The sequence below is a fragment of the Cupressus sempervirens genome, chromosome 5 (genome assembly GCF_028749045.1).
Source record: "Cupressus sempervirens isolate cs-2001-9-10 chromosome 5, ASM2874904v1, whole genome shotgun sequence".
NCBI lineage: Eukaryota > Viridiplantae > Streptophyta > Pinopsida > Cupressales > Cupressaceae > Cupressus > Cupressus sempervirens.
Genome location: NC_143122.1, coordinates 445,204,237 through 445,224,246, shown reverse-complemented (window position 1 = coordinate 445,224,246; position 20,010 = coordinate 445,204,237). Strand labels below are relative to the sequence as shown.

The 20,010-nt window shown below is 36.0% G+C and overlaps 1 protein-coding gene across 1 annotated transcript in view; it reads right to left on the bottom strand.

The window, feature by feature from the left end:
- Positions 1-18,663, bottom strand: part of LOC149556701 (uncharacterized) — a 32,726-nt gene extending 14,063 nt beyond the window's left edge. Inside the window, exons 1-3 of the mRNA XM_089831163.1 lie at positions 17,655-18,663; positions 17,347-17,479; positions 10,589-10,692 (exon numbers count right to left, since the gene is read on the bottom strand). Of these exons, the coding sequence (XP_089687289.1) occupies positions 10,589-10,692; positions 17,347-17,479; positions 17,655-17,695 (278 nt within the window). The 5' untranslated portion in view covers positions 17,696-18,663. The remainder of the gene's footprint in view (positions 1-10,588; positions 10,693-17,346; positions 17,480-17,654) is intronic.
- Between the last annotated feature and the right edge of the window lie 1,347 nt (positions 18,664-20,010).

Genomic DNA, 20,010 nt, shown 5'->3' with positions numbered 1-20,010 from the left:
TTCTAATTACAGAAGAAGACCATCTCATTAATCAGTGTAAGAAAGATTTGACTTCTAAATTTGACATGAAGGACTTAGGGATTCTTCATTACTTCCTTGGATTGGAAGTTTGTCAAAAGTCTGGGAATATCTTCCTACATCAAAAGAAGTATACTATCGATATTCTGAAAAGATTTGAAATGTGAAACTGTCGACCTATGTCAACACCTATGGAAACCAACTTACACAAGCTAAAGGAAGCAAGTGTTGAATCCAGACTAGTTGATCCCACTTTATACAGATAGATAATTGTGTCTCTGATGTATCTTGTGAATACTCAACCTGATATCTACTATGTTGTGAACGCATTAAGTTAGTTTATGTGTGAACCTCGTGAAATACATCTTGTTGCCTTGAAGCGTATATTAAGATACCTTCAAGGCACTATTGGAAATGAACTTAAATATGAGAATACTAGCTTGGAGTTACATGGATAAATTGATTCTAATTGGGCCGGAAGTGTGAAAGACCAGAAGAGCACATCAGGATGTTGTTTGAGCTTAGGATCAACTATGATCTCATTGATCTGCAGGAAGCAAACTTCAGTTGCTCAAAGTTCTACTAAGGCAGAGTATATTGCAGCAATAAGGGGAGCTAGAGATGTAGTGTGGCTTCGAAAATTGCTTTCTAGCTTATTCTGTGAGCCTATGAAACCTACCACTATTCACTGTGATAACCAAAGTTGTATCAAGTTATCCGTGAATCCGGTATTTCATGATAGAGCCAAGCATATAGAAATTCCTTACCACTACGTAAGAGACATGGTGGAGAGAAGAGCTATTCAGTTGGAATATATTAATACACGTGATCAAACAGCTGACATTCTCACCAAGGCTCTTCCAAAAGTGAAGGTTGATCATTTCAGAAAGAAACTCAGTATGATTGAAGTTTATGAGATTGAGTCTCAACTTTGTAAATTTGTATTATTTTTAATAAAGATGTTTAAAGTGTAAACTCCTTTGTCCTATGTGTGACTCTATGACTTATGGGCTTACCCTATGTACATTATCAAAAGGTAACAATCTTTTATAATGAAATGCTGACTCTAATATTATAAGGTGATGACTTTATGATTATTAGATTACTATCAGATATTCATGGACAAGTCATGATAGTTAAAAGAACATGTTGATAGATATCATGTGACGTGATATCTGAAGAAGATCAGTATGTTCAATTTTATCATGGTGGATATTATGTGACATAATATCTATGGATATACCATGATCTCTTATGGTAGATATCATGAGACTTGATTTTGTTAAGTATATCACTATTTAGATGATATCACTTTTCAAATAAGGAGAACTTATGTATATATGCACTTTGTCTTCCCTAGCTGAGAGGGAGTGTTAAAGCATGTAGCTTCGGTCTGATATTAACTGTGATCTGGATCTATATATACATATGTGTATATGTATACCAGTACGATGTACATATTGTTACAGTTATGATAAACAAACATTGAATCGGTTTAAAAGTGAATGGTCATGTCTCCATTCTCACCCTTACACCTCTCTTTGTTATATGTATATTCGATCTGCCCAACATAACAAGGCATTGAAATCAATTAATGCAAGTATATCAAAGGATCGATAGCATCTCAAGGTCAAGAACATTTTGTTATCTCTGTTATTTCTGCACTAATATATACAGATTCTGGAACAAATCAAATTCAGCGACATCAGTGTTTAATCCTGCGATCAAAGTTGTGCATCAGTCAGCCTCACATTGAAATCTGGTAAGAAAACTTTACAAAAAGGAGTTATAGCCAAGACAAAGAAGGCAGGTGCTATAAGAACCAAAAAAGCCTACAAAGCATTGTGACCATGGCGATGTTGTCATATAGATGCAACCTGCTCAAAGCCAAGTCTACAATAGTGCTCTTTCCACAAGGTTAAAAGATAAGGGCCAATGCAACTACCATTAGTAAGGGAAAATAAGTTGATAGTAGCTAAGAGATTGTACTAACTATGGCATGCACTATGAAATGGGTTAATTCTAATGTTTTGCCACACGAAGGAAGAGAATTCAAAGTATTTTAGCATCAAAATCAACTTAATAGTGTTATCGCTGGATGACTTTTTATTCTTCTCCACAAGTTAAATCTTATTTCCCAAGATTCAGTTGGAAATTTGGTATTGAAATTCACCAACACCCCAAATCTTATGTGTTGGATGGGATGAAAAATGGCATTGATTTGTCCAGAAATCTGCAAAGTAGATTGAAGTTTCCTGTTAACCAAAAATTTGTTGAAGTGGTTTTCATGGTGTGCACATCCATGTATGCAGAGTTGTGGGTGAGGGTATAAGAAAGTAATTGCAATGATCTTGGGTCCCCTTGCCTCTCCACTATCACTTATAGGACAAGACACTGCCTCTTGCAAGCGGCAGCGAGTAGACTCTCTCCCCTAGATAGTGATGCCTAGGTGTCCCTTAAATATCCCAGTCCCCAGGATCACAGGAAGTTCCCTTGCCCAAAACAACACTTAAAAAAACAAAATACATTTTTTCAAAGACCATTCCTGCTGCCCTAAGCCTAATAAATGGGCCCCTCCGACACCTTGCACCCATTAAAAAGCTATAAATATGCTAGCTCACCCTCAATCAATGTTGTGATCAACATCCAACAATTTTCTGATGATAATTTAAATTTTCCCTTGACCTTTAAGAGAGGAAGAGTCTCCATCCACTTCAAAAAACTTATATTTTTTTCCAATCATCATTCAATAAGGTAAGTCCAAGACTCACATCTAATGTGTTAAGGACTTCAAGTTTAAATCAAAACAAAATGTAAATGTCAATTAAAGAATCAAATAGCTATCTTTATTGTCTCTCTTTTTCAAATTTAAGGTTCTCAAATATTGCTTTTTGTATACAACTTCAAAGCTTTATGGTATGAATGTTCTTCTTATGTTACAAAAAATTATACATGTTGTAGGGTTCATAAATGCTGAATTAGGGTTATTAATTATGTGTGAAAGGTTTTCAAATGTTGTTTTGAATGGTCATAAATTAGATAGCTGATATAACTTTAGTGTATCCTCTCCTTTTGTACCTTGTGCAATCTAAAATAAGAAAATCATTCATAAAATCATCTTTTAGTTGTAACTAATTGCATTTACCATTTATGAATAATTAAATCTTTTATTTTAGACTTTAATTTTGTTAAATGGTCAAATAAGGACTAAATTGTTTGTGTGCACACTGCTTTTGCACATCATGTGAACTTAAGTAAGAAAGACAAGAGTCAAATCCTTGTTTGTGACACTATTTGAATAATATTTTATTATACAATTATGGGTTACAGGGGGACGTATCCCCACCCCTCAAACTCTCGTCCCCGTCCTTTGAGGTGTCTTGGTGATTGCGGGATGGTTATGAGACATTCTCTAGCCACACCCCCCCCACCCCCGATATGAGAAAAAACAGAAATTCCCCTGAACGCGTCACCAAAATCAGGGACAGCAGGAAATGTATAGGGGACACCTAAACATTCCCTAGGTAATCGGAGAAGTCTCACATGTCCCTTGATCATCCTAAGTATGGCTAAGCGTCCTCTACAGAAAAACAATAGTTTATAAGGTTTATATATATATAATAGTTCATAACAATTACAAAGGGACTGTTAAATATGTCATGACAGCATATGTAACAACAGCCCTAGATATCATGGCAGCATTATATTATCATAACAGTAATTAAATTAATCATGCAAGAGTGACAGCAACAACTATAGTATAACAGCAATAAATATATCATGATTCAAATTCATAGTTGATGATATAAGTAATATAACAGTTGACACTATCAACAATAGTTTGGATTTCAAATTTCATTGTTCAAACAAAGTTTTAAACTTCAAAACTGTTTGCATGGTATTAAAGTAGTATTTACCAAATTCTGGTGTTTGCAGTATCGTGTGATAAGTACAAATTTCTTTTCGGAATGTGATTGGCATGAAGGCTTTTCTGTAGACATCATCCAACATCATTCTAACATTTTCATAGTGCTGTTCATTAACTCAGAAATTTTATTATCTCTCACACTCTTATAATAAAATGTGTGTATCCCACTGTCCCCAAAACTTGGCCCTTGGACTGTCCCTGAAACATTGTGGAGGATAGATTAAGTTTAAATTTGAGCATTCTATGAATCAATTATCTGACACCGACTCATGGCTGAAAGAACAAAGATTGCTACTTTCATTTATCCTCTCTACTTCTATATTTTGTGAAACTTTTTTTTTTAAAAAAATTTAAAAATTAAAAATGAGAACCCCTGTGTCTTGAGCTGCATTTACTATTTAAGTTTATGCAGTAAAATTACACCATATATTTGATTTCTTGCAGTGTCACCATGAGTTCTCAATGCTCATGGCATAAGTGACAATAACAAGGCTCAAAATCCAAACACTTAAATGCAAATTAAGAACATAGATGGGATGGGGGTTGTGGCAAGAGGATAAAGGGGAGAAGGGAGTGGGGAAGGCACAAATAAACTAATTTGATTGGATGTGCTTCCCATTTCAATTACCCTTCTAAGTTGTTGAAAACACGGCAAAGAATCCTTTTGATAATAAGGTCCCTTTTAAACAAATTGCTACCAAGATGCAAACAACCAAATCTGATAATTTGATCAGACAATGAAATGCCATTTTTGTGTGCTTGAATTCTTTCGCAACTTGACTAGAGTCAATGTCCACCGTCTTCACGTCCTTGGCAAAAGTGTTGTGGCTTGAGATGTTTTGAATTCGAAATAAAGGGCAACAATACAAAGATTGTAAAGTGGCAGTGATGAGCATGATAACCACCAACTGCCATTGCATTGAGTTTACTAGAACTTCTAGACATTGACAAATTCCTCTTTTTTAATCTAGCGCACCAAGACCTGAGGCAAATTTGTAGTGACAAGTTCATCTCCCAACCCAGTGATAAAGATGTTTAATATAAAAATAAAGGATGAGGTAGATGATCTTGTTGGAAAATCCCTTTTTTCCAATGGCATTCCATTCCATCTTGCTCCATCTCCTTATCACAAGTCCAAGGCTAAATAAGAGCGAGGACTTAGTATGTTCTATCAAAGGAAACAAAATTGAGGACTATTACCTTGGATAGCAACTATTCCAAAATAAACAATCTTATCAAGAAAATGAAAGGTACATAGGTCACTAATGGATAGAATATTATCATAGATAGGGGGTCAACATTAGACAATTGTTGGAATTTACAAGTGGGAAGATTTACTTCTGAGAGGGGGGTGTGAATCAAAAGTAACTAACTTTAACCTTTTCAAAACCTTTTATCTAATTCATCTAGTAAACATGAAAGTAAAGACATGCATGAAAACAGATAACACAAGAATTTGGTAACCCAAAAACCCTCCAAAATTAGAAGGTAAAACTGGGGTGGGGATGCCACCCACAAAGTATCACTGCAGCAATATGTAACTGTTCAAGGTTACAAAGTTTGACCACTTCCAATGGTCTGTCCTGTTAAAGACTTTACACCCTGTTAAAAGTGACCTAGTTAAAGGATTTACAAACATTCACTTGGAATGTTACCCTTAGCACCTTGTCTAAAGGCTTACAACATGGCTATTAAACCAATATAGCTGTTAGGCCAACCTATCAACATAGGATTTTTATTCTCACAATACAATGGTTAGAAAGTATAGAAGAATGTCTTGACCTGATGACCTGCAATCTTGAATTGTTGATTCCAAATCCTTGTTTATTCTGATCCTTGCTTGATCTGATTTGTCTCTTCTCAAAACTCTAATACTTTGTTCTTGATCAACTAAATTCTGCAATGTTGTTTTGCTCTTTATAAGTCTTTACACACCCCTCTGAACTTCACTATAATTCACCCATACACTTCTCACATCCACAAATACAATGGGTTATCGTCCTCCTTTTAAAGGCTTTGAAGACTTAGGGTTAGGTATGAATCTACAATCAATATTCACTCTTCATTTCCTGCTCAATTCTTGCACTTTTCCTATTGGTTGCATGCCTTCTCCATTTTTCTTATTGGCTGCATGCTGATGACATAGATAATGTAAAAGAATCGATCTTATCTTCAAGATCCTTCGAGATTCATCCTATGTCGGCTCCAAAAACGGTTTACATCTGAGTTTGTGAAGATACAAACTCATATGTTGATTCTGTGTTATTTGGCACTTACTAATTGTTGATGCTTGGCACATATACGAATTCTATCTCACTCTGCTCCTATAGTAATTATGTTTTGCTCGGCATCTATACTTTGCTCAGCACCTATAGTGACTCGGCATCACTTATCACTCGGCACCTATTGAATTCTCTGGCTCGACACACACTGTAGCTCGGCATATGTATTATACTCGGCATCATCTTAAGAATTGGGTTAAGTGTGTTGACACTCATTTGTCAAAACCAATCTGAGACCAACAACATTATTATGGTGACATCTTGACATGTACAAAGGGTCCTTATTTCTTCAGGGCTATCAATTGTTCCAAACACTACAAGGATGTGGAGTTTCAATTTCATATCATCAAAGATGCCATTGTGCAAGTAGGCCCTAAGAATGTGGGTCAATTTGTAATAAACACAACCCATGTGTGCAAGGTAGCAAGGAAGCTTGTTGAAGCTGCCTACAAACATGTATACAAACCCCTTGCGTGTATGCCACGAACAATCCATTTGAGGATATGCAGAAAATAGACAAGGTCAAACAGGCAGTACTTGATGTGGGTTATTAAAATGTCTGTCATTGTGCCTCATTCCAACAATGATCCTTCCACAGAAATCATGGAAACTCCAAATCATCCCTTTGTCTCAATTCTGAAAACTTCTACTCCCATTGTGATACAAAGATGGCTATTGCAAAAGAAAGGCTTATTCCTTCAAGGATATCCTTGTCATTAGCTCCCTACCCACACTTATAGCAACAAGTGGATGCATTTTGGAGATTTGAAAGGTTGCTCAATTTATTGTCGTGTGATTGAAAGGAAGCCATCAGTTCCAATGATCTATGGGTGGATCATGGACTCTTGGCCCTTTGTCCCTAACCCCCTTATTATCCTTAACAGTTTTTGCCTTGTAAATTACTAAACCCCAATTGAAAATGTACTTTTGAGAAAATGGACTATGGTCTTTCAATAAGAATGGACTTTCAAGTGCCTTTAACGTTCCTTTTCATCCCTTCTTCAATGATATTTACACACGTCTCACTCTATATTAGGCTTGATAACCTACCTCTTGTTTGGCAAATGTATGTTTGCCAAAACTCTTGCTGGAATAGCAAGTGACTTCCATTAATATGAATCTAGCAAATTGCTGATTTTTGGATCCAAATGTCCAAGCATGTGCACTAATAAAAAACTCCATACCTCTCTAACACTCCATCCAAATGTACTCTTCTCTTGGTGTATGGATTTTGTAAATCTATAAGGGCTTCCATTTCTTTGTTTTCAACTTTGAAGAAGGGCTCCCGAAGTTGGAAAACCACATCCACATTTTATCTAGAAAAAACACAGCGAACTCATGGCAAATCAAGGAAAATTCATCCAAGAGAAGGTCCCAATACAGGAACAACTAAGGCTCCTCAATTGTGCAAACCACTAATAGAAACAACCTCTTTTAAATACAGGATTCCAAAGGACCATATGATAATTTTTTGTAATAAGATGATTATTAAAATGATTCGTTGACCAAAGAAATCCTAACAATCTCCCAAACAATGTGTAGTAAAACTAAAGTGAACTATAGAGTGTCAAGAAAACATGGATCCAAGTCAAAACTTGACAAGCCCAAGGACGCTGATCGTGGAAAGAAAGTTACAATGGAAAGATTAATCACAAATAAAGATGCAAAGTTGAACCTTGAGGAGACTAGGCTAGAGGAAGGGGAAATTGCACCTATAGGAATTCCCTCCCTCCCCCTGCCAGCACCCCCCCCCCCCCCCCTCCACCTTCTTCTCTGATGTCTTTGCTTCCCTCTAACAAATAATTAACAAAAAATGTCTCAAAATATCTTTATGCAAAAGCCAAGAACTCTTTTAGATGGGGCTACAAATGGGGACCATGGAAGCCCTTCTTTCAAAAAGGGAAAAGAGCAAGAGTCTAGCCCAAGAGTAATAGGCTCTTGATTCTTGATGAGAGATAGTTCGAAACAACATGTCAAGATTCTTCAATTAACTTAACATTTATGAGAAGTTTTGAGTTCTAAATAATGAATAGAATGATTTCTGACGGCTCAAGTTGTAATCTCTTTACACTTTCTTTTGTTAATTGATCTCCCTCTTGCTCTAGTGCAGAGTGGTCCTCCAAATAATTTTTTATTTGTTAATATATTTTTCTTTGCTACCCAATTCTCAGATCTAATTCCTAGAAAATTCTTTCTTCATGATTTAATTATTTTTCCCAAGGGAATGTAGGTATATTGAGGTGCTTGGAGAATAGCTTTTAGTAAGAAGGCAATGAAGAATATCATTTGTTAAAGCAAGCTACAAGAAATTAGTTCAGTTAGAGTTAAACCAATGCCCAAGAACTAATAAACTGGAGATTAAAGTGTAGCAGTGCAGATTCGAGTTTAAATTCTACCTTTCTAGCACTGCTGTAAGTGGAGACTGGCAGCAAAAACTCCTTTCCAACATAGCAATAAGCTGGTCCTGTCAGGTTCTTTGTTATGAAACATTTTACAGTTTTAAGGGATTGCCCTCTTATTTCAAGGTAAAATATTTCTTGTCATTAACTCGGACACATGTCTATCTCATCAACACCAATCTTTACTATTTCTTGTGACCGATTTATACAGGATTGGTATTATATCTATGCATAATTAAAAAAAGAGTAAGCAGAGTGCATGAATTTTATGAAGAAATGAGAAGTGAACAAATAAACATGGAAAGGAAATCTATATCAGCACACACCCGCCACACAAATGAATTTAACTTTACAGGAAATAAATGTGATGTGGAAATCTAGTAGGTGGAGCTATAACTCCAACCCACTATCAATAGACAATGCAACCTTACAATATCAAACGACGATGAAATATAATCAACAACCTTTCTTTCATATTCTGCACATTCAAACTGTGTTCTCTTATGTCTTCACATCTGCCTTTGCAATGCAACTCAATTTTAATTCTCTTCATGTCTAAATTGACTGCTCATCTTCATCACAAGGCTCTCTTCTAACTCTCTTTTAAATCTGTGAATGTCTGAATCTAAAGACTCCAATTTACTAAGCAACCCAATGAACAGCATCCAGGCCAACTGACATCCAATTTGTGTAGTTTGTTTTATGACCATCCACTGTCTCATCTGGGAAGATTTTGGTCATAGACAAATTCATTCATATCTATATTTCTTGAACAGGTTCAAGCATCACAAACATGTTTGGTTTTGACTGCCTTAGTTTAATCACAAGTCCAGTAACTGGAATTTGCTCCTCAACGGGTAATGCAAACCTATTATAGTCTTTATAATGGATATGCGACATGCATGAATCAAATTTAGATCATTTTTAGAGTGCTATAATTTACTAGATCACTTAAATGCAGTTGGCATTCTATCTGCAAAATGTGTTGATACATTCTTTAAGGATGCTTAAAAGTTAAATGTTTATGCTGCCTGTCATAAAGAGTGACTATGGCTAATTTTCCAGCTATGATTTTATTTTAAAAATTTAGTATTTAGTTGACATGGTTATCTGTTGTACATTCTGATGTGCTTTATATCCAAGTTCAATATATATTATAAATATCCTTTTTCCTGAGTTTTTTTTTTGAAAATTGGTTTTAAATATTATAAAAAGATTTGACAACCTCAATATGATTGTCAAAGGAAAGAGTAAAAATGGCACAGTATTTCCAACGCTTGCAGAGATAAGCTCCACATCAAATAGGCTCTAAAAGTAGGTATTGGACATGTCAAAAATTCCCACCAAATTCAACTGTTAACAAAATGTTTTTAAATTGACTCCTTATCAAACTGTGATGCCTGGTAATTATGATTCTGAGCACCAGATAGTAGAGATCAAATTATCTTTATATGAGAGAAAACAATAGGAACATGGACTCTATGGAAGAAAAAAAACAAGAGTAAAAATTCACGATTGATGAAAAGATGATTAACTAAATAGCTATATGAGATCCCGTGAGCACAGAACTTCATTGCAAGAAATAGTGTGGATGCCATTGGAAATGGTAATGAACACATTGTCTAAAAAATGAGACATCTCTGGGTAAATAGTGCTTCTGCAGCCAGTGATAAATTTTCTCTCCCTAAGATAATATATTTGTTTCTTTTTGGCCAGCTTAGCATTTGATAAATACTGAATAACATTAGAATGCTGACTGTGAAGACAGACCTCTACTGTCATGGGGCAAATTTATAAACCCATAATACAAGTTCAGTTTTTAAAACCAGAATTGAGTAGTTCTCTTTCATTGGTTTAGCATAAACATTAAAAATTACTCCAATGAACTCTCTAATAAAATATGTCAATGATTAAGTTACTATTGATACAGAAAGTAAGAGTTGATGGTAGAAGATGCTTACTTGTGCTTCTGAATGGAAGAGAGACCATTCAGAATACAATCACAAAAACTTTCAATCATATTATAAGCAGATAAAACATTCTCCTCCAAGAATAGTAGGTCAACCTGTCAGCAGCACCAATCACTTGTGAACTTCCAAATTAAAATGCTAGAAATCATTTGTCTGGTCAGAAATACTTGATATATGGTCCTCAATTTCCGAGCCTCTACATTAGAAACAAAAACAAAAGCATTGAAAATGGTAAAGAAAATGGAGCTAAACAAAGGGTCAAGCAAATTGCAAAATTGAAGTCCACTTGATTGATCCTGTGTGAGACTGTACAAAGCAATATCCAGACTTAATTGGTTGGCTACCTACAAATCAGGAGGAATCAATTTTTAGTCAAGATTGCAACAATACTTAAAGAAAATTTCCATGAGATAATACCTACAAGGTTGGTTATGAGATATTGCCAGAATATAGTGGATTGCAAGTGCAATAATAATCATTTTTCCATCTGCCATTGAAATCCCAGTAGCTTTTTTAGTTATATTACCCTACAAAGTTGTTATTCCCTTTCTTACAGATTATACTATGTTGCTCAAATAATCAGTGAGCCCTCATAGTATAGAAACCCACAACTAGTAGAAACAGTGAAGCTGATATACTAGAAAACCCTAAAGATAACCTCTGTAAACTCCCTTTTTTTGCATTTTTTTATGGTTTATAAGATATATAACTGGTTAAAGAGAACAGAACCTAAATGATAGCATGAGGCATAGAAACAATGAGATTTTATTTATTATCTAAACTTTATTGTGAGTATTTCCTATTAAGTATGAAAATAATTTAGACAAGATTATAAAATGACATTCACATTATTCTATTTTCTATTCATCTCTCCAATATTTGAAGGCAATAATGTTTGTCAATATGAGGAAAGCATATTGTTTGACACTGTAAGGAGAATAACAATGACTGAAATGATCCAAACTCATGACAAAATCAACTATTAAAGCTTACACAAACTTAAAGAGGAAAAAAACCTCAAGACTTTTGTTGGAAACCTAAGTTACTGTATTCGTTCCTCATAGGTCAAATTCGACATTTGATTGGCTAGGAATTCTAAGTCTGTTCAAATTCTGGTCAAATTCATCTTTTGTCTGATGAATTCCCTGTGGATTTGCTCGAATTTGCAGGAATTTCGAACCCTGGTCGAATTTGCAGGAATTTCGATCAACTTTTGAAATGTCTGATGAGCTCAGACAGAATGTTTCCTTTGGTTGACTTTTCAATGTTTCCATAAAGCGATTTTTTGTCTTATTTGATTCCTTCGACCTCCCCAGACCTAATACAATGCCCGTTTTGGGTTTTATGCAGCGGCAGGCAGCAGTTTGCACTTCAAACTTGGATTGTAGGCAGCGTCAGCAGCAGTTTTTAAATTTTTAATTCATTTGACCTACCTTTGCCTGTGCTCGCACTTCAACTTTGGGCAACAATTAGTCTTGACTGTAGGCAGTGATTTGTGTATTACGAAATAACAGAGGCAGCAATTAGTCTTGACTTCTCAGATCTGGGTCTGCAGATCTGAGGCAGCATTTCTTCTGCAAATTTCAAAATAACACAAATAAAAAAAAGAGGTAGGGATGACTGCTATGACACACTTCTATTGCATATTCTATTTCAAAAATTACAAATCTATTAGCATTAGTACTTACTATTCATGGCTGGACAGGTGTAATTATTTATGCCTCATGTTATTTCCTACAACTTACAGTTTGTGTACATCCATCCATTACAGTTTGTGTACATAAATGAGTTTTTTTCATTTTATTTTTATTTTTTATTTGTTGTGTTTTCTTTATAGATTTAAAGAATGGCTGCAAGTGCTTCTGATGCCAAAAACCCCCACTTCAAAATCAACAAATGCTACCCACTTTGAAAATATGTGGAAATGATTCAACTAATGCCAGGTGGAGGAGGTTATGTGTGGATTTGTAGCCACTACAAAGAGGAATTTAGTAGCTCTTATAGTAGAGTAAAAGTACATTTGTGCTTTATTCCTCAAAAAGACATTAAATTTTGTACCGAGAAGCCAAGAGTAAACGGAGTGCTACCTAAAACCTTCCTTCCAAATCACATCGTGAACAAATATATTCAAGAACAAAAGCAAGTGGAGGAAGCTGCTACGAAGGCAATATTTTCTCATCCATTGGAAAGTGGTAGGCCTTCAAAGAAAGGAAAAGTATCACCTATGTCTTTAACTACCACTACCAATGAACCACCTGCAAAGGGCCATCCATTCTTGTGTTCTCCTCAATATCAAATTGTAAGTAAGAGAGCAATGGGACCCTTTGAAACATCATTTCAAAATGAAGCTAGAGACACTATTGATCAAGCCATAGCTAGATGCATCTATGCAAATGGATTGTCATTTGTGTTGTTTGCTCATCATATTATGTAATGTCCCCTTCTCTGCGCTAGACCTAATGGCGCCTTGTTGGTCTATCTCTCCATCCGGATAGGCTAACGACATTTATTTTGAGGATGCTGCCCAGTCCTAAGAATCTATTTGGTTTCATTGGGGGAGATATTTAAGTGGGAACTCCTAAAGTTAAGTCACTTTATTTTATTAAGTTGATTTATAAAGTACTTTATCATTTAAAGTCACTTTATGACAAAAATGACTTAAGTGACTAAAAGACAAAATAGACTTTTATCCCACATTGCCTAGTTGTTCGCATCTCCCCTCACATCGAAGTTATAAAAGCAAGTATCTATATTGGGATTTGCACCATGAGATATGTTATTGTTGAAATACAAATAGGTTGCTTAAATGTCATTGTGCCTTCTTGAGGATGAAAAACCTTAGAAAGTTTGGGAAGCTGGACGTAGCCCCAATATTCCTTGTGAGATTACATCAGGTTCAGGTATGGAAGATGTAGAATAATAGTATTCCATCAATTCTCACATTCAATAGTAATCGGTTGACAGTGTTGTTACATTATTTCTCTAGTAATTGGTGGGCAGTATAGTGCATTTGCTTCAATCAAGATCCTTTCTGTTAGTCGTGAGGAATATTGGGGAAAGTTGTTGCTCATTGGCAAGGAGAAGCTGCAGGACCAAGACCCACAATAGGTGCAGAAAGGAGGAGTATAAGATATCAAACGTGACCATATAACCCCTGTTTACAAATACGTTTTGCAGTATAAGAGAAGGTGGAGGCTCAGGAGGATGGCAATAATACTACTATGGTAGTCACTCACAAGGAAGTGCGAGTTGTAGTGTGGAGCATGGGCATCTTCAGAAGACCGATTGGGAAGCAAGCCCCATCCTCGCAATCTGTTGCACCAATGATGGAAGTCTGAACGCTGCACAAAGGGATTGTCAGAGGGACATTGCGTGTCTTAATCATTGTCCACTAGGTTGGCACATATCAGATATAAGTGAGGCGTCTGTAGGGAGTCCAAGGAGGGCACGGGTCAAGGTCATCACACAAGGGCGAGTTCTAGCAGCAAGTGCGAATATAGGACTGACTGCAGTGTTGGTAGTTTCAGAACTTATGCCCCTTAAAGAGCATGCCAAAGATGAGTAGTATAGTCTACTAGCCAGCCGCAGTTATGCAAGTTCCATTAATTATTTTGTTTTGTGATTGCAAACCATGTGTTAGTGATTCAAACATAAATAAGCATGTATGAATTCATTTAGTCATTATTCCTCCATAATTCAAAGGTAGACAAAACATTGTACGAGGTCTGATGTAATTGGAGAATATTATGAATTCAGTATTGTTACTTTCCAAGTTTTCACATTGTAGACAATTTCCTTAGTCATACTTGTTAAATGTTTTAGAGTCGAATTCTTACATATTAGTAATACATGGTGAGGGTAGTTAATGAGGCTCCAAAAGGGTTCAAAGGCCTTGATTATGAGAAGATACACACCACTTTATTGGATGATGAGGTGGTTCGTGTAGAGGCTTCCATGCTGCTCGTCAAGGATTCATGAGTCGAAGCAAGTGCGAGAATAGTATCGAATGAATGGAAAGATGTGAGGAACCATCCTTTGGTGAATGTTATTGTAGTGTCTACAAGAGGTGCAATGTTTTAGAAAGTTGTGGATTGTGAAGGAGAGGTAAAGGACGGTCCTTTCATTGCAAACATTCTCATCCAAGCCATTTAGCAAGTTGGACCTCAAAATGGTGTTCAAGTAATAATCGACAATGCCAAGAATTATAGAGCTGCCAACTTATTGGTTGAGGAGCAATACAAACCCATTTTTGGACACCTTGTGTTGTGCACTCACTCAACCTAATGCTGCAAAATATTGGCCCTAAGGTTTAGTGGATAAAAAAAATGTATGTAGAGGCACAGGATATCCAAATGTTTGTCACAAACCACCAAATGAAGGAAGCCATATTTGGAAAATTCTTGAAAGTGGAGCTCTTGAAGGTAAGTTCAATAGTTTAAAATTTAAACATGTTTTAGAAATCTAGTCACTTCAGTTTAGTAAACTTTCTATGTTTTTAAATTTAGATTTTAGTCTTGATTTTAAATTTTTAATCTATTATTGTTTTGAACTTAAAATAAGTTGTTGAAAACCACTTTGCCTCCAACACTATTGTTTTGAGATGTCCTGTCAAGGTTAATGAGGCATTGTCTAGAATGGTAATCTGTGCTTATTGAAGCATATGCAGACAATCAAATAGTGCCAAGGCAGCTGCCATTAGTGCATTGATACTAGATGACTCTTGGTGGGATCATGTCGAGTACCTTTTGAAGTTCATTGAGCCTATATTGAGCATGATTCGATACACTAACATGGATAGATCTTGCTTGGGTGAGTTATATGATGGAATTGACTCCATGATTGAGGATATTAAAAATATGATAAATGAGAAAGAGCAAGATCCTAATGAAAAGTTCTTCAAGGAGCTACAGGTAATCATGGTAAAGAGATAGAACAAAATAACTACCTCTTTTGCATCTACTTACCTTTGCATTGAGCCCCAAGTTCTATTGCCAATGTGTCCTCAAGGGAGTACCAATAGAGTTGTCCCACACAGAGATCCTAAAGTTGCTCAGGGGTACGAAGCGGCCCTTTGAAGACTCTTTCCCAAGTACCTACGATCTACAATGAGGTCTGAATTTATGAGTTTCACGAGCACCGGTGATTGTGGTCTTGAAGCTCTTGAAGACAAGAACAATGTTGATGCTCATAAATGGTGGTACTTCCATTGTCAAATGTACCAGCACTTGCAACCCATTGCCATCAAAATTTTATCACAAGTAAGTTCTTTAATCTTAAGATTCTAATTTCTAATTTCTTGTTGATAAATATTCAAAACTCTTCACTCTATAATTTCAAATTTGTAAATCTTGATAGGTTGCTAGTTCATCATCATCTGAGAGGAACTAGAGCACATACTCCATCAACTCAATAAAACGCAACCGACTCAACTCCAAGAAGGCAGATAACTTGGTCTTTGTGCATTCAAACTTTGAGGCTTGCAACTAACAAATAGAAACCCTACAAAAAGGGGACTCAAAACATTGGGTTGTTGAACCAGAGTCTAAGGAGTTTGAAGCCCACTTTGAAACAGTTGCAATTGATGATGGTGATCATGAGATACATAGTGATGTTGATGTTCATCGTAAGGCTATGAATGAGACTACTAATCCTAGTGGCACTAATGATTCCGCATAGACTTGTATTTCTACCAATAATGATATTCATAGGTAACCTTATGCCTGTCTATCTTGTTGAAAATCTCAAAGTTTGAAGAATCATAACACCATTCACAGTCTAAGAAATTGCAACCTCTACAGTTTACAATTCAAAACAATAAAGCAGCAGCAACAAATATTAGAATTGCAACCTGTGTCAACAACACTGGATTCTGCTTTTTCAGATGCTACAAGCACCAAAAGCAGAGAATGTTTGCAAAACAGGGCCGTCCTAGATCAGTCCATATGGATCCAGAACAAATAGACCCAATAACAAGCCAAGCCATCAGGTCAAGTCAGAATTTTGAAAAAGATGAATGTAGTGATTATCTTTAGTATATGTTTGTTTACAAATATTCAATGTGTAATTGTGAACGAGGAGCAATTGTAATTATAGGTCTGGTTCTTTAAGACTTTTCATAAACAAGGTCTCCAGGGTCTATGGAAATTTTAAAGAAACTTCATGTTAGTTTCTTTCCTGTTCAACCCTTATTTTCAGCCTACAATGTTCCACTTCCCTGTCTAGCATGCAATATAGACCTGATTTGGTTATTGTACACAACTGTAGGAACCCACCAAACAATTTTAATTTAAAGGTACCAAGGTAAATGCTGTTTCTTAGGCCACGGTCAAGGCAGACACCAATTAGTGTTATGAAATGCCTCTGTTGCAGCCTACTAGGGAATTTCTTCATATTTACCTCATCCGTTGTTCAAATTTAATACACCTGGATTTCACCTGAGGACATAGTTCGGGGTAAAACGAACCTCATCTCTGCCTACATCCGACGTACAAAATAGTAACATCCACAGAAGTTTTGAGTTTTGAACGTGTCCCCTAGTTGTGACTATTTTACCTGAACGAAATACATGTTCCGACCCTTCAGAACGGGAAAAGAAAGTTTAATTTTACGAAAGTTTGAAGGGACTCGCATGAAATGGAAAGCCTTCGCACAGTAGAAGTTCAGAGGATCAAAGACTTTGAATACAGATAAGGAGAAAATTAATTAATTTTAAGCAAGCTATTATTACTGTAATCACTAAATGCTCTCACCCTGGAAAGCGCCTTCTGATTCTCCCCTTTCTGTAGAAGTTCTGTAATATCTCTTCTTTGCAAACTTGCCTTCCCATTTCTCTTCTTCCTTAGAACTTCAACCCTGGATTTTATGTTCTTGATCAAAGTTTTGCTGCTCGCACAAAGCGAATAAAATTAACAAGATCCTCCAAACAACATGAAGAAAAATATAAATCATAAAAGACAGAGAATTTATTTCACTGTTCTGCATTCAGAAACTTATAACATTTCACAAATCCCTAAAGAGAAAACTAACCATTGATGGAAACAAAGCAAAGCTTCCCTACCATTTTGAGGCACTACCCCGGCTGAACAAACTATCCATCATCTTCACTCCTTAAATCCCCTGGTATTTAGTAGAGAGACGTGCAAAGCTAAGCTGCCAAACTGAAGGCTCTTGAAACGAAATCTTTCGATAACATGAAAGCTACCGAAACTCTTTTGAGCTCAGAATGTGGGCATTTAGCACACCTAAACGCTCGACAGCTTTTCCATTACAGCACAAGACAGAACTTTACTAGCCGATCGTCATCTCAACGACTCGAACGACTTAATCGCTTGAGCCTGATCAAAATTGAAAAGCAAGCAGGTAATGCTCTTGTATAATTGCAAGCATCCGAACATAGCCTCGAGATCTACCCCCCTTACTATAAACTTCACCATTTCATCACGTATAATAATGACGCTGGCGAATATTCTTCCCTTTTACCCGATGCTCCAAGTGCAATCATTTATTTACTCTTCCATGCGGTTATTTTATTTCCCCCGTCTTCCTCCTGCGACTGGCACTGTGAAGATTCAAATGTCAAATACGTAATTCCAAACAACAAAGATTTTTATTTTTTAACTCCGAACAATGAAAACCTCTGCACAGCCACCACCTGTCAGAGCGCTACCTGTTTCCTCGGACCAAATCTCAACCACACTCCCTCGAATCCGTCTCACTCCATTATCCATTAAATCCTTGTCTGGAAAGCTACCATTGTAGGACTATCAGGAAAAACCGTGGAGACTTCCAATTCTTCAAGTCTTGGCCTCAAAGTCTTCAGTCTTTGCAATCCCTATCCGTCCTTTGACGAACAGACGAAAACAATGCGACGTTATCCGCAATAAACATATCTGCATCACTACCAAACTACGTTACTTATTAAGCGCTGACCGTCTCTGTTAGCACTCCCACGCGTTCTAACGCATCACTGAAAGCGGTTTCCAGGAGTTCCAAACCGCCTTGAGAAAAGAAAAGAATCTTGTGCGGCGGTTTTAATTGCACTCACATGTGAGCAAGCGGGAGAGCCCACCTGTAAGAACAATTGAATACTATTTATACGTTTATATATTTAGCGCCGAGAGCGACAAAATTTAGAGTTTCCGCTATATCTGGCGGCGACATGTATAGCGTGGCGGGTTTACTTTATGTGTGGAAATATTTTAGTGCTTTAGTTGTCCAACTCTATTGTTTCTAAAGCGCATTATGACTAGTAATGCTGCTTGGCGCCAATTTTTAATTGAACGGACAGGATTGCGCCCCACGATCTGACGGCAGTGCGCCTTTCAAGTGGCGTGGATCTGGGGGGTCTTTAACGTGAAAAATGGGACCCACTTGAGGTATTTTAGTGTAAGTCAAAGAGGTGGAACCTGTGGGTCATATTTAATGCGCTCTACAGTTGCCGTTGATTAGTCCAGGGAAATATCCTTCGATGAATACAACGAGGTCGGAGTACGTGTAGAGCCTTTCGTACTTTATTTTCTACATGGAAATTTGTGAAACTTTTTTTATACGATTCTTTTTATTTTTAGCTGTCTCCTTACGCGGCCAGAATATTAGCTGTAACCGTTGTATTAGTCCCCGATAATAATGTTTTAGTTCTGGCTTGTTGCCATGGGTTTTTGGAATATTTTGTATAGTATAATTTATTTATTTATTCGAAGCTTTCTAATTGTAAAGGAAAATGAGCATATATATCTTTTATAAAAATTATATAAAATGTTTAGGAGTATCTCTTTCAAGGAAATGGATGTATCATAGAAATGTATGACTCATTAAGAAATATTCTTTATGATAACATTGAGTTAAACAATGATTGAAATTTGACAAGATAAATTTAAACATCGCGATTTCCTTTTTGTGGGACCTAACAACATTTAGTTATACACTTTGGTTTCAATTAATTCAATTTCTAGGTCTAAATTGATCAGAAACTCTTTCAAATTTGAAAATATGTGATCTTTAGATAATAATTTTCTGACTTACTCAGAATAATAGTGGGTAGATGAATCCTTGGAAGGATCTAAAATATTTTATTTCTTATCTTAAGCTCAAAGCACTTAAAAACAAAGTTTAAAAATGAAACAAACAAGGAATATATTTGAAGAAAGAGAAAATATAGAAAATGACATAAAAGAATTAAATGAAGATAGTTTTATAAATGGAATGGATAATAACAAATATTTCAAAGAAAATGAATTATTACACAAGCAAGAGGAGATTCTTCTCAAAGAGGAAACATTTTAGAAACAAAAGTTTGGAGAAATTTGACTTCAAGATGGAGACAAAAACACTATTTTTTTTCATAAGAATATGAAACAAAGAAGACTAAATAACAAAGAATTCAATAAGCTTCTATGGATATTTTTGAAGGATTT